This window comes from Salmo salar, chromosome ssa11, assembly GCF_905237065.1.
Source record: "Salmo salar chromosome ssa11, Ssal_v3.1, whole genome shotgun sequence".
Lineage (NCBI taxonomy): Eukaryota > Metazoa > Chordata > Actinopteri > Salmoniformes > Salmonidae > Salmo > Salmo salar.
In genome coordinates this window covers 35,177,933-35,205,849 of record NC_059452.1, presented here as the reverse complement: position 1 = coordinate 35,205,849, position 27,917 = coordinate 35,177,933, and the positions used below count along the sequence as shown (strand labels likewise).

The window sequence follows — 27,917 nt, the reverse complement described above, 5'->3', positions numbered from 1 at the left end:
ACATATGGATTTGGGGATTTTCTCCCATTCTTCCTTTTCTCAAACTCTGTTAAGTTAAATGGGGAGCAACGGTGAAAAGCAATCTTCAAGTCTTTCCACAGATTTTCAATGGGATTCAAGTCTGGGCTTTGACTGGACCACTCAATGACTTTCACATTCTTGTTATGAAGCCTTTCTAGCGTTGCTTAGACTGGGGGCGAAGATTTACGTTTCAACAGGAAAACACCAAGCATACAGCCAAAGGTAATTTGCTCTCTGAAGCAGGTTCTCATCAAGGATTTGCCTGTATTTGGCTCTTCACCAGTCTCCCAGTTCATGCTGCTGAAAAGCATCCCCATAGTATGATGCTGCCACCACCATGCTTCATTGCAGGGATTGTGTTAGACAGGTGATGAGCTGTGCCTGGTTTTCTCCAGACGTAGCGCTGTGCATTCATTCAAAAGAGTACATTTTTGTCTCAGACCACAGAATCTTTTGCCTTATGATCTCAGAGTCTTTCACATGCCTTTTTGTAAACTCCAGGTCTGCTGTCATGTGACTTTTTCTCAGGAGTGGCTTCCGTCTGGCCACTCTCCCATAAAGCCCAGATTGCTGAGACTGTTGTCCTTCTGGCAGGTTCCCCCATCTAAGCCAAGGAACTCTGTAGGGTTCTAAGTCGCCTCCCTGACCAAGGTCCTTCTTGCTCGATTGCTTAGCTTGGTCAGACGGCCAGTGATGGAAACCAGTGTGCTCTTGGAACCTTTCAACCCTCTAGAAATAGTTTTCTACCCTTCCCCAGATATATGCCTCATCCTATCTCAGAGATCTACAGACAGTTGCTTGGACTTCATGGTATAGTTTCTGCTCTGACATGCACTGTCAACTGTGAAACCTTATATAGACAGGTATGTTTCTTTCTAAATCATGTCCAATCAATCGAATTGGCCACAGGTGGACTCCAATCAAGTGACATCTCAAGGATGATCAAAGGAAATTGGAGGCACCTGAGCTGAATTTGGAGTGTCATTGCAAAGGGGTGTGAATACTTATGTAAATTAGATATTTCTGTATTTAATTTTCAATAAAACATGTTTAGAAACATGTTTTATTATTATGGGGTCATTATGCGGTATTGTGTGTAGATGGGTGAGAGAATTCAGGTTGTAACATAACAAAATGTGGAATAAGTCAAGGGGTATGAATGCTTTCTGAAGGCACTGTATGTGCTGGAGCGTGCGAGATGTTCTCACCAGAACAGGCCAGTATGACAGTGTGACACAGCAAGGTCACTCTGACACTATGACCTCCATAAATGGGTCATATAGACCGTTGACATTTGATCCTGACATTAATAGTTCAACGTTAAGAGGACCAGTGAGTGAAAAAATGCAAGGCTCAGTGCCATTACCCTCGCAAGAGGAGAGTGCTGGAGTATTGCAAACAGGGATGCCAATATTTTTTACTCCTATCTTTATGAGAACAGGAGGTGTGACGGACACTGACCTGTGCAGGTAGAGCAGGAGGTGTGACAGGGACACTGACCTGTGCAGGTAGAGCAGGAGGTGTGACAGGGACACTGACCTGTGCAGGTAGAACAGGAGGTGTGACAGGGACACTGACCTGTGCATGTAGAGCAGGAGGTGTGACAGGGACACTGACCTGTGCAGGTAGAGCAGAAGGTGTGACAGGGACACTGACCTGTGCAGGTAGAGCAGGAGGTGTGACAGGGACACTGACCTGTGCAGGTAGAGCAGGAGGTGTGACAGGGACACTGACCTGTGCAGGTAGAGCAGGAGGTGTGACAGGGACTACACTTCATCTCCTCCAGATGAAAGAAGGTTCCGTTGGCACACTCCGGAACACAGGTCATCCCCGCCAGACTGCGCACACACACACACACACACACACACACACACACACACACACACACACACACACACACACACACACACACACACACACACACACACACACACACACACACACAAAAACACGCTTATGTTCTCTACATTACATTTTTCATCAGTGACATTCCCTAAAGAGATTACATGTAGTTTACCTGTAGCCGTCGTTACAGGCAGTACACCTGTCTGAGTCCCGCAGACACTTCATACAGTTCTCATGACACCTCAGACACTTCCTCTGAACTGAGGAGAGGGAGGGAAGGAATGGGAGGAGAGGGAGGGAGGGAGGGAGGGAGGGAAGGAATGGGAGGAGAGGGAGGGAGGGAGGGAGGGAGGGAGGGAGGGAGGGAGGGAGGAGGGAGGGAGGGAGGGAGGGAGGGAGGGAGGGAGGGAGGGAGGGGAGGTAGAGGGGGCAGATGGGAAGAGAGCGTGAGAAATAAATATAGTTATCCATTTTTAACTCAGTACAGTACTCAGAGGACTGCTCATTCAACCACCAAAACCAAACACAAAAACAACCAGGCTCTCAGTCTCGATCTTTCTGTCTCTCCCTCTCGATCTTTCTGTCTCTCTCTCTCAATCTTTCTGTCTCCCCCTCTCTCTCTGTCTCTGTCGCCTTCTTTCTGTCTCCCTCTGTCTCTCTCTTTCTGTCTCTCCCTCTGTCTCTCTCTTTCTGTCCCTCTCTCTGTCTCCCTCTTTCTGTCCCTTTCTCTGTCTCCCTCTTTCTGTCCCTCTCTCTGTCTCCCTCTTTCTGTCCCTCTCTCTCCCTCTGGCTCTCTCAGTCTCCGTCTCTCTCTGTCTCCCTCTCTCCCTCTCCCTCAGTCTCTCTGTCTTGTCGTCCTCTCTCCGTCTCTCTCTCTCTCCATCTCTCTCTCTCTCCGTCTCTCTCTCTCTCCGTCTCTCCGTCTCCCTCTCTCCGTCTCCCTCTCTCTGTCTCCCTCTCTCCCCCACTCCCTCTCTCTCAGTCTCTCTCTCTCTCAGTCTCTCTCTCTCTCCCGCTCCCTCTCTTTCGCTCAGTCTCCCTCTCTCTCAATTCAATTCAATTCAAGGGGCTTTATTGGCATGGGAAACACATCTTAACATTGCCAAAGCAAGTGAAGTAGATAATATACAAAAGTGAAATAAACAATAAAAATGAACAGTAAACATTACACTCACAGAAGTTCCAAAAGAATAAAGACATTACAAATGTCATATTATGTATATATACAGTGTTGTAATGATGTACAAATGGTTAAAGTACAAGGGAAAAAAAAAGAAGCATAAATATGGGTTGAATTTACAATGCTGTTTGTTCTTCACTGGTTGACCTTTTCTTGTTGGAACATGTCACAAATCTTGCTGTTGTGATGGCACACTGTGGTATTTCACCCAGTATCTATGGGAGTTTACCAAATTTGGGTTTATTTTCGAATTCTTTATTAATTTGAGGGAAATATGTGTCTCTAATATGGTCATACATTTGGCAGGAGGTTAGGAAGTGCATCTCAGCTTCCACCTCATTTTGTGGGCAGTGTTCACATAGCCTCTCTCCTCTTGAGAGTCAGGTCTGCCTACGGCGGCCTTTCGCAATAGCAAGGCAATGCTCACTGAGTATGTACATAGTCAAAGCTTTCCTTAAGCTTGGTTCAGTCACAGTGGTCAGGTATTCTGCCACTGTGTACTCTCTGTTTAGGGCCAAATAGCATTCTAGTTTGCTCTGTTTTTTTGTTAATTCTTTCCAATGTGTCAAGTAATTATCTTTTTGTTTTCTCATCATTTGGTTGGGTGTAATTGTGCTGCTGTCCTGGGGCTCTGTGGGGTGTGTTTTTGTTTGTGAACAGAGCCCCAGCACCAGCTTGCTTCGGGGACTCTTCTCCAGGTTCATCTCTTTGTAGGTAATGGCTTTGTTATGGAAGGTTTGGGAATCGCTTCCTTTTAGGTGGTTGTAGAATTTAACGGCACTTTTCTGTATTTTGATAATTAGCGGGTATTGGCCTAATTCTGCTCTGCACGCATTATTTGGTGTTCTACGTTGTACATGGAGAAGAGTTTTGCAGAATTCTGCATGCAGTCTCAATTTGATGTTTGTCCCATTTTGTGAGTTCTTGGTTGGTGAGCGGATCCCAGACCTCACAACCATAAAGGGCAATGGGTTCTATAACTGATTCAAGTATTTTTAACCAGATCCTAATTGGTATGTCGAATTTTATGTTCCTTTTGATGGCATAGAATGCCCTTGCCTTGTCTCTCAGATCGTTCACAGCTTTGTGGAAGTTACCTGTGGCGCTGATGTTTAGGCCAAGGTATGTATAGTTTTTTGTGCGCTCTAGTGCAACGGTGTCTAGATGGAATTTGTATTTGTGGTCCTGGCAATTGGACCTTTTTTTGGAACACCATTATTTTGGTCTTACTGAGATTTACTGTCAGGGCCCAGGTTTGTAAGAATCTGTGCAGAAGATCTAGGTACTGCTTTAGGCCCACCAGATTATCAGCAAACAGTAGACATTTGACTTCAGATTCTAGTAGGGTGAGGCCGGGTGATGCAGACTGTTCTAGCGCCCTCCCCAATTCGTTTATATGTTGAAGAGGGTGGGGCTTAAGCTGCATCCCTGTCTCACCCCACGGCCCTGTGGGAAGAAATGTGTGTGTTTTTACCTATTTTAACCGCACACTTGTTGTTTGTTTACATGGATTTTATAATGTCGTATGTTTTTCCCCCAACACCACTTTCCATCAATTTGAATAGCAGACCCTCATGCCAAATTGAGTCGAAGGCTTTTTTCAAATCAACAAAGCATGAGAAGACTTTGCTTTTGTTTTGTTTGTTTGTCAGTTAGGGTGTGCAGGGTGAATACGTGGTCTGTCGTATGATAATTTGGTAAAAAGCCAATTTCACATTTGCTAAATACATTGTTTTCACTGAGGAAATGTACGAGTCTGCTGTTAATGATAATGCAGAGGATTTCCCCAAGGTTTCTGTTGACGCATATCCCACGGTAGTTATTAGGATCAAATTTGTCTCCACTTTTGTGGATTGGGGTGATCAGTCCGTGGTTCCAAATATTGGGGAAGATGCCAGAGTTAAGGATGATGTTAAAGAGTTTTAGTATAGCCAATTGGAATTTGTTGTCTCTATATTTGATCATTTCTGTCACGTACTGACCAGTAAAGGGGTTATTTGTTATTGTAGTTTGGTCAGGACGTGGCAGGGGGTTGTTTGTTTAGAGGGTTTCGGGGTTTGTTTGGCTATATGTTATGTAGAGGGGTTTTGTTCAGAGCGTTCCGGGGTTTTTGGGTCATGTGGTATGTAGAGGGGTGTACGTTTAGAGTGTTACGGGGTTTTTGGGTTATGTTCTAGGTTAGTGTATTTCTATGTTAGATCTAGGTTGTTTAGTTCTATGTTTAGTTTATTGGGATTGGCCTTCAATTGGAGGCAGCTGTTCCTCGTTGCCTCTGATTGAAGGTCCTATGTATAGGGGTGTGTTTGTAATGGGAATTGTGGGTTGTTGTCTCCTGTTTAGTGTCTATGCACCTGTTCGGACTGTTAGTGTCGTTTGTTGTCTCGTATACGTGTTTCTTTTGTTTTTTCTTCTTTTTATTTAATAAAGAAGATGTGTGTACACGTTCCCGCTGCACCTTGGTCCAATTTTTATGACACCCGTGACAATTTCATTGAGGATATTACCAACACCACAGGCCTTTTTGGGTTGGAGGGTTTTTATTTTGTCCTGTAGTTCTTTCAAGGTAATTGGAGAATCCAGTGGGTTCTGGTAGTCTTTAATAGTTGATTCTAATATTTGTATTTGATCATGTATATGTTTTTGCTGTTTGTTCTTTGTTCTTTGTTATAGAGCCAAAAATATTGGAGAAGTGGTTTACCCATACATCTCCATTTTGAATAGATAATTCTTTGTGTTGTTGTTTGTTTAGTGTTTTCCAATTTTCCCAGAAGTGGTTAGAGTTTATGGATTCTTAAATTACATTGAGCTGATTTCTGACTGATTGTTTTAGTGATTCACCATAGTGAAGGCGTAGACTCAGGTTTTCCGAGTCTCTATGTTTTTGGTTGGACAGGTTTCTCAACTACTTTCTTAGATTTTTACATTCTTCATCGTTGTTCATTTTCTTTGGTCTTCTTTTTGAGATTTTTAGACTTGATAGGGAAGCTGAGAGGCCAAATATACTGTTAAGATTTTCTACTGCCAAGTTTACACCTTCACTATTACAGTGGAACGTTTTATCCAGGAAGTTGTCTAAAAGGGATTGAATTTGTTGTTGCCTAATTGTTTTTTGGTAGGTTTCCAAACTACATTCCTTCCATCTATAGCATTTCTTAATATTACTCAGTTCCTTTTGGCTTTGATGCCTCATGATTGAGTATTGCTCTGTTCAAGTAGACTGTGATTTTGCTGTGGTCTGATAGGGGTGTCAGTGGGCTGACTGTGAACGCTCTGAGAGACTCTGGGTTGCGGTCAGTGATAAAGTAGTCTACAATACTACTGCAAAGAGATGAGCTATAGGTGTACCTACCATAGGAGTCCCCTCGAAGCCTACCATTGATTATGTACACACCCAGCGTGCGACAGAGCTGCAGGAGTTTTGACCCGTTTTTGTTGGTTATGTTGTCATAGTTGTGCCTAGAGGGGCATATGGGGGAGGGAATGCTGTCACCTCCAGGCAGGTGTTTGTCCCCCTGTGTGCTGAGGGTGTCCGGGTTTGGTCGGTCACTCACTCACTCTCAGGCCTGGCGTGTTTGGAGGATTTATAGAGGAAATACCATCCAAACATCATCTGTCCAACAGCACAAAAGACCTCCGTAAATGAGCCTGCAACCCAGTTTCAGCCATTTCACACACACACGGTCAGACTGGGACAAAAGATCGGCCCTGGCATTTATAACACACCGGCCCACTTATTTCCTTGATGCCCGCACACCGGCCATTTTTTCAGCCAGTCCCCCATTATTAGCCAGATAATGATCATTTTGTGCAAAAAACCCAAGTTAAACAGGCCTACTGGGCTAACAATGGACCAGCCTATCTGGTCATACACACACACACACACACACACACACACACACACACACACACACACACACACACACACACACACACACACACACACACACACACACACACACACACACAAACAGTATGGCTGAAAAACAGATGAGAGAGGCTCTGTGAGTGCTCTGTACGTCAGAGAGTATCTCAGGTTATGACAGATGACGTCAATGCGTGCTCGCCTGTGTGCGTCCATGTCATTCACAAATCAACACATGAACCCACTCCACCATACCCAGTTAATCCCTGGCGTCCAGGATAACAGGCAGCATGGGAGTTGAACATTGACCTGTTGTGTGGTCACGCAAAAACCTCATCACATCAACACTTTTGAGCCGCAAATCATTCCCTTATTCCCTTCTATAGAAAATATCTTCACACACTCAAACTGTTACCATGTTACTAAGCAGATTCTATGTCAATACAACGCTTTTACTACAGTTATTACTGTGTAGTTAAATAGGTATGAGGGCAACTTAAAGTAAAGTAGTACATTGTTTCTTCTTGGAGAGACAACACTAATAGCTTAAATTGTATTTTTCGTATCTATATATATATTTTACCGTTATTTAACTAAGCCAGTCATTTAAGAACAAATTCTTATTTACTATGACAGCCTACCCCGGCCAAACCCGGACGATGCTGGGCCAATTGTGCCCCGCCCTATGGGAATCCCAATCAATGACGGATGTGATACAGTTAGTTAGGGCTTAGTTAGTTAGGGTAAACTGATCCTAGATCTGTGGTTAGAAAGTTCTACCTAGATCTCTTTTATTTTCCTAACCATTTCTCTTTACAGTAACATCACTAGCAGCAGAGTTACAGTAAATATGTCCTAGATCTGTGGTTAGTTTGGGGAAACTGATCCTAGATCTGTGGTTAGGCACAACTTCTTCAAGCAACTCCAGTTGACTTACTGTCGTCAGCGAAGTACCCAGCAGGGCAGGTCTCAGAGCAGGTAGTGTTGAGGGGGTTGAAGTAGAGCCCCCTGCGACAGGAGCGACACTCGGTGGGGGTGCGTCCCACACACCTCTCACAGCCCTTGTAACAGCGTCGACACCTCCTGGCCTCCAAGTTATCGTAGAAGCCCAGCGGACAGTGGCTCACACACGTCCTGTCATGGATCGACTGATTGATGAGTTCTAATTACAGTAAATTGAGTTGATAATACAGTAAAACACACATTAGCTTTGTAGAGACTGGCTATGCTGTATTTCACAAGTCCTGGGATGGATGAACGGATGGATGGATGGATGGATGGATAAATGGATGCATGAACGGATGGATTTATTAATTCAAAAGGACCTATTCCCCATATTCTCGATCTGTTCATTATGTGAAATGTAACCTCTCTGCAAGTTGGCAATTGTTTATTTTACTGTTTTATCTAATCAATTAAATTGATTAATGAATTTCACATAAACAACAGATAAAGTAAATGGGGATAAGACCCTTTGAATGAATTAGTCAGAAAGACTACAACATCATAAAAAGAGGGCAAGTAGATTTGATGTCCCATTCGTTATTCCTATATTAGCTTCATTATTCCTCTCCTGTAATCTTCTATTAGAAGTATTATGGTAGCACTGTTTTATGGTACAGAAATGACCTGAGATTTGTTAGGAAATAAAGAGGTATCAAAAGGGACTTTCTGGTATTTAATTCAAAGAATTTCACACAATTGGTAACTACCTGGTACCAAATGGTGCCGATGTGTCCTTTGGTTGGAGTATCAAATAAACAAGTAAGTATTCTTAGGTTATTATTGTGTAAAGACCCTTGCTCCCTTCGGTCTCAACGTAGACTTTGATCTGAAGCCATTCTAGTGATTATTGTGATTTTGCTATTGTAAATGTTTGTAGGCCTATGTAGCCAAATTGTATCTATGATCGTACGCTATCCATTTATGTTTTTTGTATGCTATTTTAATATATGAGAATTAACCAATGATATCAGGCCACACCCGGCCATGATTACAGACACCTGTGTGTCTTGTGACACTATATAAACGAGTCACCCTGCAGTGTTTGTGATCATACCCTGATGAAGACAGCTTGGCTGTCCAAACGTTGGACATACATTTTTTTTGCATCTGAGCTCCTAGAGCGTGTGGCTCTCCTTTATTTTTTAAAGTATTATTGTGTAATTACCATATTACCATGTAATTTCTAAGTAAATACCAGGTCATTTCTAAGTAAATACCAGGTCAATTCTGTACCGTAAAATAAAGAGCTACCGAAGTAATACAGGTTTTCTGAATAAGAAGAAAGAATGGACACAGTCAAAATGCTCCCACTCTTTCCACATGCTCTTGTGCCTTCCTGTCTTGATGTTGAGCAGAAACAGAACAATAAATAATTACTGAGTTTGAATCAGATATGGTCACAGTCACAGCACAGATAAAAGAGGAAACCAAGATGGGTCACAAATCTGAAGCATCCGGTGGGGGCTTCCACTCACCACCAAATATGGTGATGAGAGGAATTCCAGTGGTAGACAGAGGGAGAAGATGGAGTGAGATGGACGGGGCCAACATTCCACAAATTTTCTCATACTGTATATGAAACATTCAGCGGTTCCTATTGTAAAAGGCCCAATCTGTCCCATCTTGGGTTAGTTAAAAGTATCTTTGGTCCCAGTCTGTTTGTTTACCTGCCTGTCTTGAGGCTGCCCAGGCTGTAGTGGATACAGTTCAGACAGTGTTCAGGATCTGTCCCGTCACAGCCCTGGTCCCCACACTCACTGTGGCACGGCCCTGAGAGGGGTTACAGAGAATACACACACAAATGCAAGGGTACACACAAAACACACACACACACAGAGGTTGAGTTGTGTTGTCGGAATACAGTGTTGTAACAGTTCAGAGCGAACAGTATATGGCAGAGCCTCTCCTACCGCTGTACTCCTCCTCTTCCTCCTCCTGGTGCTTGAGGACCACCGGGGGCGGTTCGGGCCCGTCGGGGTCCCAGCTGGGGGTTGGGATCTCAAGCATCCTGGAGCGAGAGTGCTGGGTCCCGTGAGACTGGTACGGGTGCCCCGAGGTGCCATAAAGGACCAGCGTCCACTCTTTCAGTTTACCTAGAACAAGGAGAAGAAATCTCCATAAAAACACAGTATGAAGAGATCTCTGTGTGTGTGTGTGTGTTTTCTTACCCAGCACCTCTGGGTTGCGTAGCGATGAGGGAGAGTCTATGATCTCCAGGATCCACTGGCCCTCTGTCCTCTCCCCCCAGCAGTGAACAGTCATGAACTCCCAGTTCCTAAAACCTTCATTAGAGTTATCAAACAACCTGAAGAGAGAGAGAGGGGGGGAGAGAAAGTAAGTCACTTCTCAACTTCTAAGGCAATTAAATTCTGTTTCACAGCGCAAACAGACAAATCTTAACGCCTTTGTACTTTCTCAGCCCCCCTGAAGAAAAATATTTAATTATTCAAAGAGGCTAATTAAAGACAAATGTAAGCACTGGCTGCTTTAAAGCTAGCCGCGACAGGAGATAAAATCACATCAATGGGCTCAAGTAACATCACAGTGGCTTCAGCTCTCTGTAGCATGTGGTGAGGTCTGGCGTGGCTGCTACTGTGTTGGTGTGATTGGGAATAATGTTTGTGCACGCTATCAGGAAGTTTCAGGAAGCTGTTTTGGTTACTCTACAGGGTGGGTAACTGTGTGTAATGGGGCAATCTGGGATTGGTACATTCCATTTTGGAAGTCAAATTAACGATACAGCCATTGATTCTTGAAGAACATCACTTAGTTGAGAGTGGTTACTTTTGTCTAGCTCCATCCCTCAGCTGTTTCCCCAAACAAGTTTGGGAAACAGATTGCCCCTTTACAGGAGAGGATCAGAGAAAGGGCTTCAGTGCCCTGGGGTTGGTGTAGCAGTTAGCACTGTCAAGCACTCACATCACACCTTCCCTGAGATCTAAAGCAAACTTTCGCTCACAGAGTGACAGTCTACTGTTGGCTAGGATGGTTGAAAATTAGGAATATACAAAATAAAGGGAGAAAAAATGACATCTAACCTTTTGAATATCTGTCACCCAGCCTGTATAATTATATTGATGAAACAAATGGGAATCTGAACAGCAGCCAAGCCAGCAGGTTTCTGCATCTATACGTGAGAGAGAGTCCTCACATCGGCACCAGAGCCAACTGTCAGAGGAGGGTGTGACATATTCCAACAACTAGCTGCTGAACAGGTGTACTAGAATGGATTTTCAAGGGCTATCTGTCTGTCTGTGTTTGTGCCACATACTGCGTGGAGGGAGTTCATGTCCAAGGGGCTAACTCTCTTCAGCGGTGTGTGTGTGTGTGTTCTCTTTGAACTGCTGTAGCAAGCAGTTTGATTAAAGCTACAAAATCTCTCTCTCTCCCTCTCCCTCTTCTTTCTTCCCCCCTCTCTCTCCCTCTCCCCCTTATTTCTTCCCCTCTCTCTCCGCCCCTTCTTTCTTCCCCTCTCTCCCTCTCCTTTCTTCCCCTCCTTCTTTCTTCCCATCTCTCTCTCTCTCTCTCTCTCTCTCTCTCCCTCTCCCCCTTATTTCTTCCCCTCTCTCTCTCCCCCCTTCTTTCTTCCCCCTCTCTCTCCCTCTCCCCCTTATTTATTCCCCTCTCTCTCTCCCCCTTCTTTCTTCCCCTCTCTCCCTCTCCTTTCTTCCCCTCCTTCTTTCTTCCCATCTCTCTCTCTCTCTCTCTCTCTCTCTCCCTCTCCCCCTTATTTATTCCCCTCTCTCTCTCCCCCTTCTTTCTTCCCCTCTCTCCCTCTCCTTTCTTCCCCTCCTTCTTTCTTCCCATCTCTCTCTCTCTCTCTCTCTCCCTCTCCCCCTTATTTCTTCCCCTCTCTCTCTCCCCCTTCTTTCTTCCCCCTCTCTCCCTCTCCTTCCTTCTTCCCCTCCTTCTTTCTTCCCATCTCTCTCTCTCTCCCTCTCTCTCTCCCTCTCCCCCTTCTTTCTTCCCCTCTCTCTCCCCCTTCTTTCTTCCCCTTCTCTCTCTCTTTCTCTTTCGCTGTCAGGGGACATAATCAGCAACAGCAATACCTCCCTTTACACAGTGCACCAATCTGGCAATGCACAGTGCATTCCCAATCTGGCAACCAGCCCAAGCTGCAAATTAACTCTGTTTACTTCAAGTCCAAAATGACTCGTCACTGCACTACTGCTAGTTAGCTATGTACATTACAATATATTACATTACACCAGGCAATCTACAATCATTTTACTTTAGGAGATGAGTTGGGAGAAGGGGATTGAACCATTCCCATTCCAGGCCAATGGGAGTAAATGAAAGCGTAAATCTATCTGTCAAGTCCCGCCGGTGGTAAATGGTTTTAACGGATGGGTTCTGTGAGATCCTCCTGACCACTAATTTACCCCTCACACTCTAACTCAAGCCAAATGTCTTGGCTGGCAATCTGGCAACCTCAGAGACATAATGAAGGAGAGGATGCTTTATTATAGAGAGGGAGTGAGAAAGAGAGGGAGAGAGAGGGAGAGAGAGAGAAAGAGAGAGAAAGAGAGAGAAAGAGCTGAAACATAGGACAGCCAAACATATGTGACATCATCTGCATGCTATAGAGCAATTGAAGTGAGAAAAATATTGCCCAATACAATCGTAACCTTTTATAAAGACGGGACAGCACTCAATCCAGGCTTAGTTTGGGAAAACAAACTCATATCATGTAATACCCATATGGGGATTGAGGGAGGCGAAAAGGGGATGCTGTTCAATCAAAAACATTATCTGGATGTCTCCAGATTTATACATAACAACCATCATATAGTAAGGAACATTCCCTAGGAAGGCTTGTTTTGATCTTCCCAAGGAGGTTATTATGATTACTTATTTAACCTTTATTTAGCCAGAGAGTCATGCTGAGATCACGGTCTCATTTGCAGATGAGCCATACATGAACACATCAATACACAGCAATTACACCATACGAATTACACCATACGACGTATCATATGAAACAAACAAATTGTTCAGTAAAAAAGGCCCCCTAACGTCCGCCTGAATTGCCCTAGAGGCACCAACTTGAAGAACGTTTGGAGAACGTTCCATAAACTGGAGCAGTGGTCAGCAGCAATGCCTACGGGCTGGGAGACCTGCAAGGGACGTTGCTGTTTGCCACAACATGTACATACACTATATATCATGTCAGTAAAACTTCTGCATACCAGGGGTGTATTCACAGCGGGATTGATTTTCGATGCAAACGTTTTCCTGTTTGCACAATCAAGGCTGTACACCAGCCTTGATTGAACAAAGTCCCTGATTGTTTGATCACTAGAGGCTCAGCGCTGCATTAGGATGGAAGAAGGATTCAATTAAAAACTAATCTTGAAAGTAAAAGCCACTTGTGGAAAGTAATCGTCATAGTGTTCCGAGCCAACGTCCGAACAACGTCAGAACAAGTACAGCGAAACAAAGGGACTAGCTGAGCCTGTGGATGCAGGGAGGGTGTGTGTGTGTGTGTGTGTGTGTGTGTGTGTGTGTGTGTTTGCGGCTGCAGGGAGAAAGGGAGCTGTTTTGAAGTTGACTAACATCATTATGGCACTCTGTGGAAAATAAAAGGAGAGTGCCGCTTGTGTCTTCCTCACTTGTGTCTTCCTCACTTGTGTCTTCCTCACTTGTGTCTTCCTCACAACAGTATTTAATGTCACACTTTGTGCTTTCCCCATACATGTGTGATTGTGCATGTGTGTGTGTGTGTGTGTGTGTGTGTGTGTGTGTGTGTGTGTGTGTGTGTGTGTGTGTGTGTGTGTGTGTGTGTGTGTGTGTGTGTGTGTGTGTGTGTGTATATATAACGGTCCAAATAGCATTGGGAGGATACCAAACGTCGATGATCAGGGGCCTGAGAGAGAGGGGTAAGAGAGAGAGGGGTAAGAGAGAGAGGGGTAAGAGAGAGAGGGGTAAGAGAGAGAGGGGTAAGAGAGAGAGGGGTAAGAGAGAGAGGGGTAAGAGAGAGAGGGGTAAGAGAGAGAGGGGAGAGATGGGAGAACAACCCCATCAAAATTTAGTGAGGGTTGGGGAAGCTGCTCAACTCTGACAGGGATTTCAGCTAAGAGATCAGTGTGTACAGCCAGCCTGCCTGCCACGCCACAGGGTGTGTGTGTGTGTGCGTGAATGTGTGTGTGTGTTGCAGATGTGATTTGGAATCACGCCATTGTGAAAAAGTAGCCCTGCCTACGACTGTAAGTCCAATGTCAATCTCACACCAGGAAGGAATTTCCTCTTGTGCTAATGGTAAAGACGTTGTTTTCCAGAGCGGTAGACCGAGGTTCATGTGTGTGTGTGTCCGTGTGTATCTCTCACCTCTTGGCCAGTAGCTGTGAGCGTGTTCCTGAGGGTGATATGAGGCTGATCTCCAGATCTCCTCGCCGTGGATGGACAATCAGTACCTTGACCACCACATGTTCTACGTAGCTCACATGCTGCTCTGCCTGCTCCGTACACCCTGTGCTAGTGATGGTGCTGTTCAGGCTCTGGTCTGCACGGATGTACCTGGCAGGAAGTGAACAAGGCCAACTAGTTAGTATGTGTGTCTAGCAGTTAGTCTAGCAGTTAGTGCTGCTGCCTCTTACACACAAATATAGAGTTGTGACATTGGTTAAAATATAGAGATCTGCTGCCACTGGTTAAAATATAGTGGTGTGACATTGGTTAGAATATAGAGGTCTGCTGCCATTGGTTAAAATATATAGGTGTGACGTTTTTTTTTAAATATAGAGGTGTGACGTTTTTTTAAATATAGAGGGAGTACCAGTACCATTTTCCCCTATATACAGGGAGTACCAGTACCATTGGTTAAAATATAGAGATGTGCCATTAGTTAAAGTATAGAGGTGTGCCATTGGTTAAGATGTGACCTACTGCCCTGTGATGCGTTCTCCTTTTACCTTGACACATTATTTTTCCTATTTGTCAACATGTCACTATCTGTTCAATAAAACCATGTAATGCACATCATTTTCAAAGGGTGCTGGGACAAAACATATCAATCAAATCAAATGCTATTTTATTTGTCACATGCGCCAAATACAACGGGTATCGACTTAACTGTGAAACACTTGCTTACGATCCAGAGCAAAAAAAAGTGGAATAAAATAAACAAGAATGGAGCTATACACACGGAGTACCAGTACCAGATCAATGTGAGGCTACATACAGGAAGTACCAGTACCAGATCAATGTGGAACTATATACAGGGAGTACCAGTACCAGATGAATGTGGAGCTATATACAGGGAGTACCAGTACCAGATCAATGTGACGCTACATACAGGAAGTACCAGTACCAGATCAATGTGGAACTACATACAGGGAGTACCAGTACCAGATCAATGTGGAGCTATATACAGGAAGTACCAGTACCAGATCAATGTGGAGCTATATACAGGGAGTACCAGTACCAGATCAATGTGGAGCTATATACAGGGAGTACCAGTACCAGATCACTGTGAGGCTATATACAGGGAGTACCAGGACCAGATCAATGTGAGGCTATATACAGGGAGTACCAGTACCAGATCAATGTGAGGCTATATACAGGGAGTACCAGTACCAGATCAATGTGAGGCTATATACAGGGAGTACCAGTACCAGATCAATGTGGAGCTATATACAGGGAGTACCAGTACCAGATCACTGTGGAGCTATATACAGGAAGTACCAGTACCAGATCAATGTGAGGCTATATACAGGGAGTACCAGTACCAGATCAATGTGAGGCTATATACAGGGAGTACCAGTACCAGATCAATGTGGAGCTATATACAGGGAGTACCAGTACCAGATCAATGTGGAGCTATATACAGGGAGTACCAGTACCAGATCAATGTGAGGCTATATAGAGGGAGTACCAGTACCAGATCAATGTGGAGCTATATACAGGGAGTACCAGTACCAGATCAATGTGAGGCTATATACAGTGAGTACCAGTACCAGATCAATGTGCAGCTATATACAGGGAGTACCAGTACCAGATCAATGTGCAGCTATATACAGGGAGTACCAGTACCAGATCAATGTGCAGCTATATACAGGGAGTACCAGTACCAGATCAATGTGCAGCTATATACAGGGAGTACCAGTACCAGATCAATGTGCAGCTATATACAGGGAGTACCAGTACCAGATCAATGTGCAGCTATATACAGGGAGTACCAGTACCAGATCAATGTGGAGCTATATACAGGGAGTACCAGTACCAGATCAATGTGGAGCTATATACAGGGAGTACCAGTACCAGATCAATGTGAGGCTATATACAGGGAATACCAGTACCAGATCAATGTGAGGCTATATACAGGGAGTACCAGTACCAGATCAATGTGAGGCTATATACAGGGAGTACCAGTACCAGATCAATGTGGAGCTATATACAGGGAGTACCAGTAGCAGATCAATGTGAGGCTATATACAGGGAGTACCAGTACCAGATCAATGTGCAGCTATATACAGGGATATGAGGTATTTGAGGTAGATATGTACAGGAAGGCAGGGTAAAGTGACTAGGCATCAGGATAGATAATTATTAGATTAAAATAAAGAACAAAGTAGCAGCAGCAAATGATGAGTGTAAAAGTGTGTGTGTATGTGCGTGTGTGTGTATTTGTGTTGTCGGTATGCGTGTGTATGTGTATGTAGTGTCTCTGAATTTGTGTGGGTTTTGTGTAAAAGTGTCTGGGATGATGTTGTGTGATAGAGTGTGTATATGGTGTGTACATTCTTGTGAGTGTGCATAGAGACAGTGCAAGATGGAGTCAGTGCAGATAGTCCGGGTAACCATTAAGTCCTTAGTGATGTGGGAGACAAGGAACTTAAATCTCTCAACCCGCTCTACTATATCCCTGTCGATGTGGATGGGGATGTTCCCTCTTTCTCTTGTAGTCCACCATCAGCTCCTTGGTCTTACTGACGTTGAGGGATAGGTTGTCATGGCACCACATTGCCAAGTCTCTGACCTCCTCCTTGTAGGCTGTCCCATCGCCGTCGGTGATCAGGCCTACCATCGCCATGTTGAAAGCGAACTTGATAATGGTGTTGGAGTCATGCGTGGCCACACAGTTGTGGGTGAACAGGGAGTACAGGAGGGGACTAAGCACACACCCTTGAGGGGCCCCCGTGTTGAGGGTCAGCGTGGCGGAGGTGTCGTTGCCTACCCTCACCACCTGAGGCCGTCCCATCAGGAAGTCCAGGATCCAGCTCCAGAGGAAGGTGTACAGTCCCAGGGTCCCCAGCTTGGTGATGAGCTTGGAGGGGAAAATGGTGTTGAACGCTGAGTTGTAGTTTGTGAACAGCATTCTCACATAGTTATTTCCCCTCTTGTCCAAGTGGGAGAGAGCAGTATGAAGTGAATGAACTAGGACCCACACCCCCAATTACTCCAACATTGGCTACTTTTATTATTTCACAACATTCCGATCCTTAAGATCGTCAACTAATAAAGGTTTGTGTTGAAGCAATTGAGTGTGAGGGTCTTACTATCAGTACTACAGAACAGAAGGGCCACACACAGCAGTAGCACATGAGTGTGTGGGTTGTGTCGTTTATTGGCAGAGCTGTGATGCGGTCAAAGATAGCAGGTGTAGCCAAATGTATTGATGAGGGGGAAAAAAATCTGAAACGGAAGCTCAGATGCAAAGATATTATATAATTATTATATATTAATTAGGGCAAATAATTGTATATAAGCCAGGAGTGTGTGCTAGCCTTTGAGACACTGATGCTGGTTAAGTCAAACAAAACATGAGTTTTTTCACTTATATTTAAATGCACTTTATTGCACTGTAAATCAAGGTTGGGCTCAATAAACCAGGGTTGGGCTCAGTAAACTGACATTCCAATTCAATAATTGGGAAAAAGGGGTATCTATTTCAATGAACTGACAAGGAGAAGGTATTTATTTCAAACATTTTTACTTAAAAAAAAATACAAATCACTTCCTGAATTGACTGACCCCAACCCTGCTGTGCAAGCAACATGTCCAAATAAATATGCAATGTTTTTGCATCTCCTAATAAATGATTTATTTCATTGATTTTTTTTGGTACTCCTTGTATATAACTTCATTCTTGTGTGTTTTATTTCTGAAGTGTTTAATTTTTCTTATTTAACTCTGCATCTTTGGAAAAGTTTATAAAGTTTGAAGTTTTATTGTCACGTGCACAAGTACAGTGAATTGCCTTTCTTGCGAGCTCTTTCCCAACAACGCAGTAATCAATATCAGTAGTAAAAATAGTATACTATAAATAAACTAAAGTAGAATAAAAACACATAAGAAGAACACGAGAAAGTAAGTATACAGGGCCAGTGCCAGGATCAGCAGCTATATACAATGTCAGTTCCAGGGTCATTGCCAATACCATATTTACATGGGTCTCCCGGTTACGGGCGGCTGTGACACAGCGTGTAATACTATACACAGCCTGTATATTTACTGGAGTGGTAGGGGTAGTGTAACTAGGCATCAGGATATATGATAAACAGAGCAGCAGCAGCGTATATGATGATTGTATGAGAATGTGTGTGCGTGTTATTTGTGTGTGAGCAAATTAACTGTGTGTGTTACAGCCTGAATTCAATTTGATGTTTTTATTTCTTCTCACTATCTACATGTAACCCTCTCACCAGGCTCGAATATGACTCACAATATTAACTTATGTAGAGTATCTCAACAGCATGGGATGTTAGGTGAGAAGGACATCTCCAATAAGAATTCCTATTGTAAACTATCTAGGGTTATGACAATAGGGTATTAAGTTCAGATGAAATGATTATAGGTTTCTGTTATTGAATCAGGATAAACCATCCCATGCATTAAATTAAATTGAAACAATCAATGACTCCACCAAAGCAACATACATAAGGTTCCATATGTGTATTAAAACATTTTCAAACACAAATACATTTTCAGACACAACATCAAAAGAAATAAAAAATAATAAACCCCAATGAGTCGTGCACAACCCGTATCCAAATTAATTCAAGTTTGTTTAAATAAACCGTTGGCGCGCGTTGGAGCTAAAAAAAAATGACGACACCCACAAATATCCAGAAGCACCTCACGTTGTGGTTACAAACTACTTAGTAGATATTTCCTCAGCGGAGTATGGCAGTTCCATGCAGGTTTCCTCACAAAGTCCAGGGCAAGCACAGCTACCCATGCAGACAGTACTCCTTAGTCGTAACCGATATCCCATGCGAACACGAACTCGTTAAGCTTCCCAAGCAATTATCTCCCGGTGTCACACGATGCTAGGCCAACCTCAAGGCTGGCAAATACCTCCACGACGAGACGGTAGCTTCAGTCTTTACTAAGTTTTAACAAAATTATAACAACTCTTTTATAAAATAAAATTGGTATTTCCCTTCATGTCTTAGGGTTTTGTTCTAGTTCGGTCGTCTTATTTTATAATATTTTTTCACCAACCGTCCTAAGGTAAAACGTCCATCCTCTTATCAACGTCTCTTTCCCTCTCTTTTTTCCCCCAGGCTTCCGGTTAAACAGGTCAACTCCCATTGGCCACAACTTAACAAGCGACCTTTTTGGTCAAAACTTAAACTTCAAAGTAAACCAAACTATTCACTTATACATTAAATACATATTTCTTCAAAAAGCATAATGCATTAACAACATTACAGTTTGGGAGCAATTCAATCATCTTTTAAATATAATACCAATTCATTATAACAAATAAACTCAATACTTGGTTCAAACAAGTATAAACTCAATACCTAGTTCAAACAAGGGTATTACATACACAATACCCCTTAACAACAAAGTGAAAACATGTTTTTGTTTTTATTTTAGCAAATTTATTGAAAATGAAACACATACAGTGGAGGAAAAAAGTATTTGATCCCCTGCTGATTTTGTACGTTTGCCCACTTACAAAGAAATGATCAGTCTATAATTTTAATAGTAGGTTTATTTGAACAGTGAGAGACAGAATAACAACAAAAAAATCCAGAAAAACGCATGTCAAAAATGTTATAAAATGATTTGCATTTTAATGAGGGAAATAAGTATTTGACCCCTCTGCAAAACATGACTTAGTACTTGGTGGCAAAACCCTTGTTGGCAATCACAGAGGTCAGACGTTCCTTGTAGTTGGCCACCAGGTTTGCACACATGTCAGGAGGGATTTTGTCCCACTCCTCTTTGCAGAACTTCTCCAAGTCATTAAGGTTTCGAGGCTGACGTTTGGCAACTCGAACCTTCAGCGCCTTCCACAGATTTTCTATGAGATTAAGGTCTGGAGACTGGCTAGGCCACTCCAGGACCTTAATGTGCTTCTTTTTGAGCCACTCCTTTGTTGCCTTGGCCATGTGTTTTGGGTCATTGTCATGCTTGAATACCCATCCACGACCCATTTTCAATGCCCTGGCTGACGGAAGGAGGTTTTCACCCAAGATTTGATGGTACATGGCCCTATCCATCGTCCCTTTGATGTGGTGAAGTTGTCCTGTCCCCTTAGCAGAAAAACACCCCCAAAGCATAATGTTTCCACCTCCATGTTTGACGGTGGAGATGGTGTTCTTGGGGTCATAGGCAGCATTCCTCCTCCTCTAAACACGGCGAGTTGAGTTTATGCCAAAGAGCTCCATTTTGGTCTCATCTGACCACAACTCTTTCACCAGTTGTCCTCTGAATCATTCAGATGTTCATTGGCAGACTTCAGACGGGCCTGTATATGTATTCTTGAGCAGCGGGACCTTGCGGGCGCTGCAGCATTCCAGTCCTTCACGGCGTAGTGTGTTACAATTGTTTTGTTGGTGACTATGGTCCCAGCTGCCTTGAGATCATTGACAAGATCCTCCCGTGTAGTTCTGGGCTGATTCCTCACTGTTCTCATGATCATTGCAACTCCACGAGGTGAGATCTTGCATGGAGCCCCAGGCCGAGGGAGATTGACAGTTATTTTGTGTTTCTTCCATTTGCGAATAATCGCACCAAATGTTGTTACCTTCACACCAAGCTGCTTGGCGATGGTCTTGTAGCCCATTCCGGCCTTGTGTAGGTCTACAATCTTGTACCTGACATCCTTGGAGAGCTCTTTGGTCTTGGCCATGGTGGAGAGTTTGGAATCTGATTGATTGATTGCTTCTGTGGACAGGTGTCTTTTTTACAGGTAACAAGCTGCGGTTAGGAGCACTCCCTTTAAGAGTGTGCTCCTAATCTCAGCTCGTTACCGGTATAAAAGACACCTGGGAGCCAGAAATCTTTCTGATTGAGAGGGGGTCAAATACTTATTCCCCTCATTAAAATGCAAATCATTTTATAACATTTTTGACATGCGTTTTTCTGGATATTTGTTGTTGTTATTCTGTCTCTCACAGTTCAAATAAACCTACCATTAAAATTATAGACTGATCCTTTCTTTGTCAGTGGGCAAACGTACAAAATCAGCAGGGGATCAAATACTTTTTTCCCCCACTGTACATATCTCATTTACATAAGTACTCACACCCCTGAGTTAATACATGTTAGAATGACCTTCGACAGCGAATACAGCTGTGAGACTTTCTGGGTACGCTTCTAAGAGCTTTGCACACCTGGATAGTACAATATTTGCACATTATTCTTTTTTTAATTCTTCAAGCTCTGTCAAATTGGTTGTTGATCATTGCTAGGCCACCATTTTCAAGTCTTGCCCTAGATTTTCAAGCAGTCAAAAGTCAAAACTGTAACTCTGCCTCTCAGGAACATTCACTTTCTTCTTGGTAAGCAACTCAAATCAAATCAAATTTTATTTGTCACATGTGCCGAATACTCCAGTGTAGAATTGGGCCTTGTGTTGTTAGGTTATTGTCTTGCTGAAAGGTGAATTAATATCCCTGTTTCTGGTGGAAAGCAGACTGAACCAGGTTTTCCTCTAGGATTTTGTCTGTGCTTACCTCCATTCCATTTTATTTTTTATTCTGAAAAAAATCCCCAGTCCTTAACAATTACAGGCATACCCATAACATGATGCAGCCACCACTATGTTTGAAAATATGGAGAGTAGTTCTCAGCAATTTGTTGTATTGGATTTGCCCAAAACATAACACTTTGTATTCAGGCCAAAAAGTGAATTGCTTTGCCACATTTTTAGCAGTATTACTTTAGTGCATTGTTGCAAACAGGATGCATATTTTGGAATAGTTTTATTCTGTACAGGCTTCCTTCATTTCACTCTGTCATTTGGGTTAGTATTGTGGAGTAACTACAATGTTGTTGATCGATCCTCAGTTCTCTCCTATCCCAGCAATTTACACTCTGTGACTGTTTTAAAGTCACCAATTCATGGTGAAATCCCTGAGCAGTTTCCTTCCTCTCCGCCAACTGAGTTAGGAAGGACGGCTGTATATTTGTAGTGACTGGGTGTATTGATACACCATCCAAAGTGTAATTCATAACTTCACCATGCTCAAAGGGATATTCAATATCTGTTTTTTTTACCAATCTACCAATAAGAGCCCTTATTTGCGAGGCATTGGAAAACCTCCCTGGTCTTTGTGGTTGAATCTGTGTTTGAAATTCATTGCTCGACCGAGGGACCTTAGAGATAATTGAACGTGTGGGGTACAAAGATGAGGCAGTCATTCAAAAATCATGTTAAAAACTATTATTGCACACAGAGTGAGTACATGCAACTTATTATGTAACTTGTTAAGCAAATATTTACTCCTAAACGTATGTAGGCTTGCCATAAAAAAGGGGTTGAATACTTATTGACATTTTTTTATGAATTTGTAAAAATGTCTAAAAACATAATTCCCCTTTGACATTATGGGGTATTGTGTGTGGGCCAGTGAAACATAATCTGTTTTTATTCGCTTTTTGATTTGATCTGAGCTTCATTTTTTTTCTCGCCATGTTTTTGACAGTGTGCAGGTATATCCTTTCCAGTATCCTGTTTTTGAAACCTAACCACCTGTGACTGACATCATTTTTTAAATAAGGACTATGAAAGAGTGCAGACAGACTCCCATTGTTTCCATTACATCATCATACCATATGAGATACAGTACATAGAGCACTGTAACGGAAAACTGTCATTTACTAGGTCATTTGAGGCATTATCAACAGTAAAAAACGCTGCAACGTTTTAGTGCACCATACTGTAAATCAAAGTTTCCCAAAGTTGGTTCTGTTTTTTAAATGGTATTGTAATTCTACCCCACAGAATACAGTACCGTACTGTATATTTTGAGTGCCAAAAAAACATTTTGTCCACTAGTGGGTGCACAGTATTGTTATTTCTGGCTCGTTAACATATTGTGAAGCGTACCTTGTAAGAGGCTATATTTGTTGCACCCATGAGCGAGAATGCTGTACCAATTTTACTCCTATGTGGTTAAAGTGCCCCATCAATTAAACATTTATAGGGAACATATTGGACTGGCAGAAAGTCTTAAACCTTAAATGGTTGATTTTGCCATGACCTTTTGGTCTGTTTGCCCTGTAGTCGCTGCCAGTTTGGAAGTATTTGTTAAGGCCTCTAGAAGTGTAAGTGAGATAAAACACAACATATTCATTGATACTGTTTGCTGTAATGTGGAAATACTTAGCAGCCAAACTGCTTGCACTAACCCCACAGTAAAATACTGTGAAATACAAACCCATCCCCTCATTTCATTTAATTCATTCATGTATTCATTAATTCATTCTGATTACAGTAACATTTACTTTATTACAGCATAATAAAGTAAATGTTACAGTATTGTACTGTGTGTCATTACACAGTACTTGCTTTGATACCATATTCATATTACAGCAGGTGTACTGTCAAATTCATGGTAACCCACTTGCAGTGAGCATTATAAAGCTGTCAAATTCATGGTAACCCCCTTACAGTGAGCATTATAAAGCTGTAAAATTCATGGTAACCCCCTTACAGTGAGCATTATAAATGTCACGTTCGTTGTAATAATGATCGGACCAAGGCGCAGCGTGAGTAGCGTTCCACATCTTTATTAATAAAGTGAAACTTAGCAAACTACAAAACAAACAAAGAATGAATAAACAAACCGTGACTACAGAGATGCTATGTCTAGTGTCGGTGGTGGCTCTGGTGCGGGGTGAAGTACCTGCTCATCCCACAGATCCACCAGCATCGGGGGCGGCTCTGGTGCGGGCCGAAGAACCCGCTCATCCTGCGGGTCCAGCCATGGACCCAGGCTGAACACTGTGCCTGGACTGGGCACCAACGCAGAAGAAGACTCTGGCCTTGGAGCTGGACTGGACGCTGTGCTTAGACTGGGCATCGGCGCAGGGGAAGGCTCCGGCCATGGAGTGGGACTGGACGCTGTGCCTGGACTGGGCACCAACGCAGAAGAAGACTCTGGCCTTGAAGCTGGAGGTCCCGAACCGTTGACCGTCTCAGGAGGTTCCGGACCGTGGGCTGTCTCAGGAGGTTCCGGACAGTGGGCCGTCTCAGGAGGTTCTGGGCAGTGGGCCGTCTCAGGAGGTTCCGGACCGTGGGTCGTCTCAGGAGGTTCCGGACTGTGGACCGTCGCCGGAAGCTCTGGACTGGGAACCGTCGCCAGAAGCTCTAGACGGGGAACTGTCACCGGAAGCTCTGGAACGGGAAGGCGCACTGGAGGCCTGATGCGTGGGGCCGGCACAGGTGGCGCCAGACTGGGAACACGCACCTCAGGACGAGTGCGGGGAGTAGGCACAGGACGTACTGGACTGGGAATGCGCACTGGAGGCCTAGTGCGTGGAGCCGGCACAGGTGGCGCCAGACTGGTGACACACACTTCAGGGCGAGTGCGGGGAGCAGGCACAGGACGCACTGGGCTGTGGAGGCGCACTGGAGACCTGGTGCGTAGAACCGGTGCAGGATATACTGGACCGTGGAGGCGCACTGGAGGTCTGGAGCGTAGAGTTGGCACAACCCGTCCTGGCTGGATGCTCACTTTAGCCCGGCAAGTGCGGGGCGCTGGCACAGGACGCACTGGGCTGTGAAGGCGCACTGGCGACACAGTGCGTAGAGCTGGCGCAGGATATCCTGGACCGAGGAGACGTACTGGAGACCATGAGCGCTGAGCCGGCACAACCCGTCCTGGCTGGATGCTCACTTTCGCACGGCAAGTGCAAGGAGCTGGCACAGAACACACCAGGCTGTGGATGCGCACTGGAGACACATTGCATATCTCCGTAAAATATGGTGCCTGACTAGTCCCACGCTCCTCACGGCGACTGTCTTGCTCCATACACCAAACCATCAACTGTACCTCATCACTCCCCTCAACTATCTCACAATACTCCTTGCTCAGTCTCTCCCAATATTCCTCTTCACTCTCTGACTCGCCCCTCGGCCTCGCTGACCACTCCATGTGCCCCCCCCAAAAAACTTTTTCGGGCTGTCTCTCGGGCTTCCGTCATGGTTGCGAACCCCGGACTCGTCGTTGATGCTCCTTCGCAGCCTCCGCCTGCTTCCATGGCAGGCTCTTGTCTCCTGCCATGATCTCCTCCCAAGTCCAGGAAGTCCTCCACTCTCTTCTCTCCCGTGCCCAGGATCCCTGCTCCTCCTGGTCATGCTGCTTGGTCCTGGTTTCATGGGATATTCTGTCACGTTCGTTGTAATAATGATCGGACCAAGGCGCAGTGTGAGTAGTGTTCCACATCTTTATTAATAAAGTAAAACTTAGCAAACTACAAAACAAACAAAGAATGAATAAACGAACCGTGACTACAGAGATGCTACGTGCACTAACTCAGAACAAGATCCCATAAACACAGGTGGGAAAAACAGCTACTTAATATGATCCCCAATTAGAGACAATGATTACCAGCTGCCTCTAATTGGGAATCATACAAATCATCAACATAAAAAATCAAACCTAGAACCCCACATAGAAATAAATAAACTAGATCAACCCCCCAGTCACGCCCTTACCTACTCTACCATAGAAAATAAGAGCTCTCTATGGTCAGGACGTGACAATAAAGCTGTCAAATTCATGGTAACACCCTTACAGGGAGCATTATAAAGATGTTAAATTCATGGTAACCCCCTTACAGTGAGCATTATAAAGATGTAAAATTCATGGTAACCCCCTTACAGTGAGCATTATAAAGCTGTAAATGCATGTTCAGGTTTTCTCTTTTTCCCCACTGATCTTCTCTCACAGCCTCTGGTGGGCACATACAGTGGGGCAAAAAAGTATTTAGTCAGCCACCAATTGTGCAAGTTCTCCCACTTAAAAAGGTACATGTCAACTATGACAGACAAAATGAGAGAAAAGAATTCCAGAAAATCACATTGTAGGATTTTTTATGAATTTATTTGCAAATTATGGTGGAAAATAAGTATTTGGTCACCTACAAACAAGCAAGATTTCTGGCTCTCACAGACCTGTAACTTCTTCTTTAAGGGGCTCCTCTGTCCTCCACTCGTTACCTGTATTAATGGCACCTGTTTGAACTTGTTATCAGTATAAAAGACACCTGTCCACAACCTCAAACAATCACACTCCAAACTCCACTATGGCCAAGACCAAAGAGCTGTCAAAGGACACCAGAAACAAAATTGTAGACCTGCACCAGGCTGGGAAGACTGAATCTGCAATAGGTAAGCAGCTTGGTTTGAAGAAATCAACTGTGGGAGCAATTATTAGGAAATGGAAGACATACAAGGCCACTGATAATCTCCCTCGATCTGGGGCTCCACGCAAGATCTCACCCCGTGGGGTCAAAATGATCACAAGAACGGTGAGCAAAAATCCCAGAACCACACGGGGGGACCTAGTGAATGACCTGCAGAGAGCTGGGACCAAAGTAACAAAGCCTACCATCAGCAAGGGCATTGAAGATGAAACGTGGCTGGGTCTTTCAGCATGACAATGATCCAAAACACACCGCCCGGGCAACAAAGGAGTGGCTTCGTAAGAAGCATTTCAAGGTCCTGGAGTGGTCTAGCCAGTCTCCAGATCTCAACCCCATAGAAAATCTTTGGAGGGAGTTAAAAGTCCGTGTTGCCCAGCGACAGCCCCAAAACATCACTGCTCTAGAGGAGATCTACATGGAGGAATGGGCCAAAATACCAGCAACAGTGTGTGAAAACCTTGTGAAGACTTACAGAAAACGTTTGACCTATGTCATTGCCAACAAAGGGTATATAACAAAGTATTGAGATAAACGTTTGTTATTGACCAAATACTTATTTTCCACCATAATTTGCAAATAAATTCATTAAAAAAATCCTACAATGTGATTTTCTGGATTTTTTTCCCTCATTTTGTCTGTCATAGTTAAAGTGTACCTATGATGAAAATTACAGGCCTCTCTCATCTTTTTAAGTGGGAGAACTTGCACAATTGGTGGCTGACTAAATGCTTTTTTGCCCCACTGTATTCAAATCAAATCAAATGTATTGGTCACATACACATGGTTAGCAGATGTTATTGCGAGTGTAGTGAAATGCTTGTGCTTTTAGTCTCCGACAGTGCAGTAAGTAATAACAAGTAATAGGAAGGAATAAGAATATATAAATATACTGCTCAAAAAAATAAAGGGAACACTTAAACAACACAATGTAACTCCAAGTCAATCACACTTCTGTGAAATCAAACTGTCCAGTTAGGAAGCAACACTGATTGACAATAAATTTCACATGCTGTTGTGCAAATGGAATAGACAACAGGTGGAAATTATAGGCAATTAGCAAGACACCCCCAATAAAGGAGTGGTTCTGCAGGTGGTAACCACAGACCACTTCTTAGTTCCTATGCTTCCTGGCTGATGTTTTGGTCACTTTTGAATGCTGGCGGTGCTTTCACTCTAGTGGTAACATGAGACGGAGTCTACAACCCACACAAGTGGCTCAGGAAGTGCAGCTCATCCAGGATGGCACATCAATGCGAGCTGTGGCAAGAAGGTTTGCTGTGTCTGTCAGCGTAGTGTTCAGAGCATGGAGGCGCTACCAGGAGACAGGCCAGTACATCAGGAGACGTGGAGGAGGCCGTAGGAGGGCAACAACCCAACAACACCAGAGAACAC

At 43.8% G+C, this 27,917-nt stretch overlaps 1 protein-coding gene across 5 annotated transcripts in view; it reads right to left on the bottom strand.

Moving 5' to 3' along the window:
* LOC106590834 (proprotein convertase subtilisin/kexin type 6) overlaps window positions 1–27,917 on the bottom strand; it is an 85,859-nt gene that overhangs the window by 13,542 nt on the left and 44,400 nt on the right. Inside the window, exons 12-18 of one of the 5 annotated variants that reach the window (XM_045689431.1) lie at window positions 14,241–14,429; window positions 10,082–10,218; window positions 9,824–10,006; window positions 9,581–9,683; window positions 7,846–8,042; window positions 2,039–2,126; window positions 1,483–1,859 (exon numbers count right to left, since the gene is read on the bottom strand). In XM_045689431.1, the coding sequence (XP_045545387.1) occupies window positions 1,483–1,859; window positions 2,039–2,126; window positions 7,846–8,042; window positions 9,581–9,683; window positions 9,824–10,006; window positions 10,082–10,218; window positions 14,241–14,429 (1,274 nt within the window). Of the gene's footprint in view, window positions 1–1,482; window positions 1,860–2,038; window positions 2,127–6,402; window positions 6,657–7,845; window positions 8,043–9,580; window positions 9,684–9,823; window positions 10,007–10,081; window positions 10,219–14,240; window positions 14,430–27,917 lie in introns of those variants that run through there. The other 4 variants (XM_045689432.1, XM_045689433.1, XM_045689434.1 and 1 more) reach the window with 4 other exon arrangements.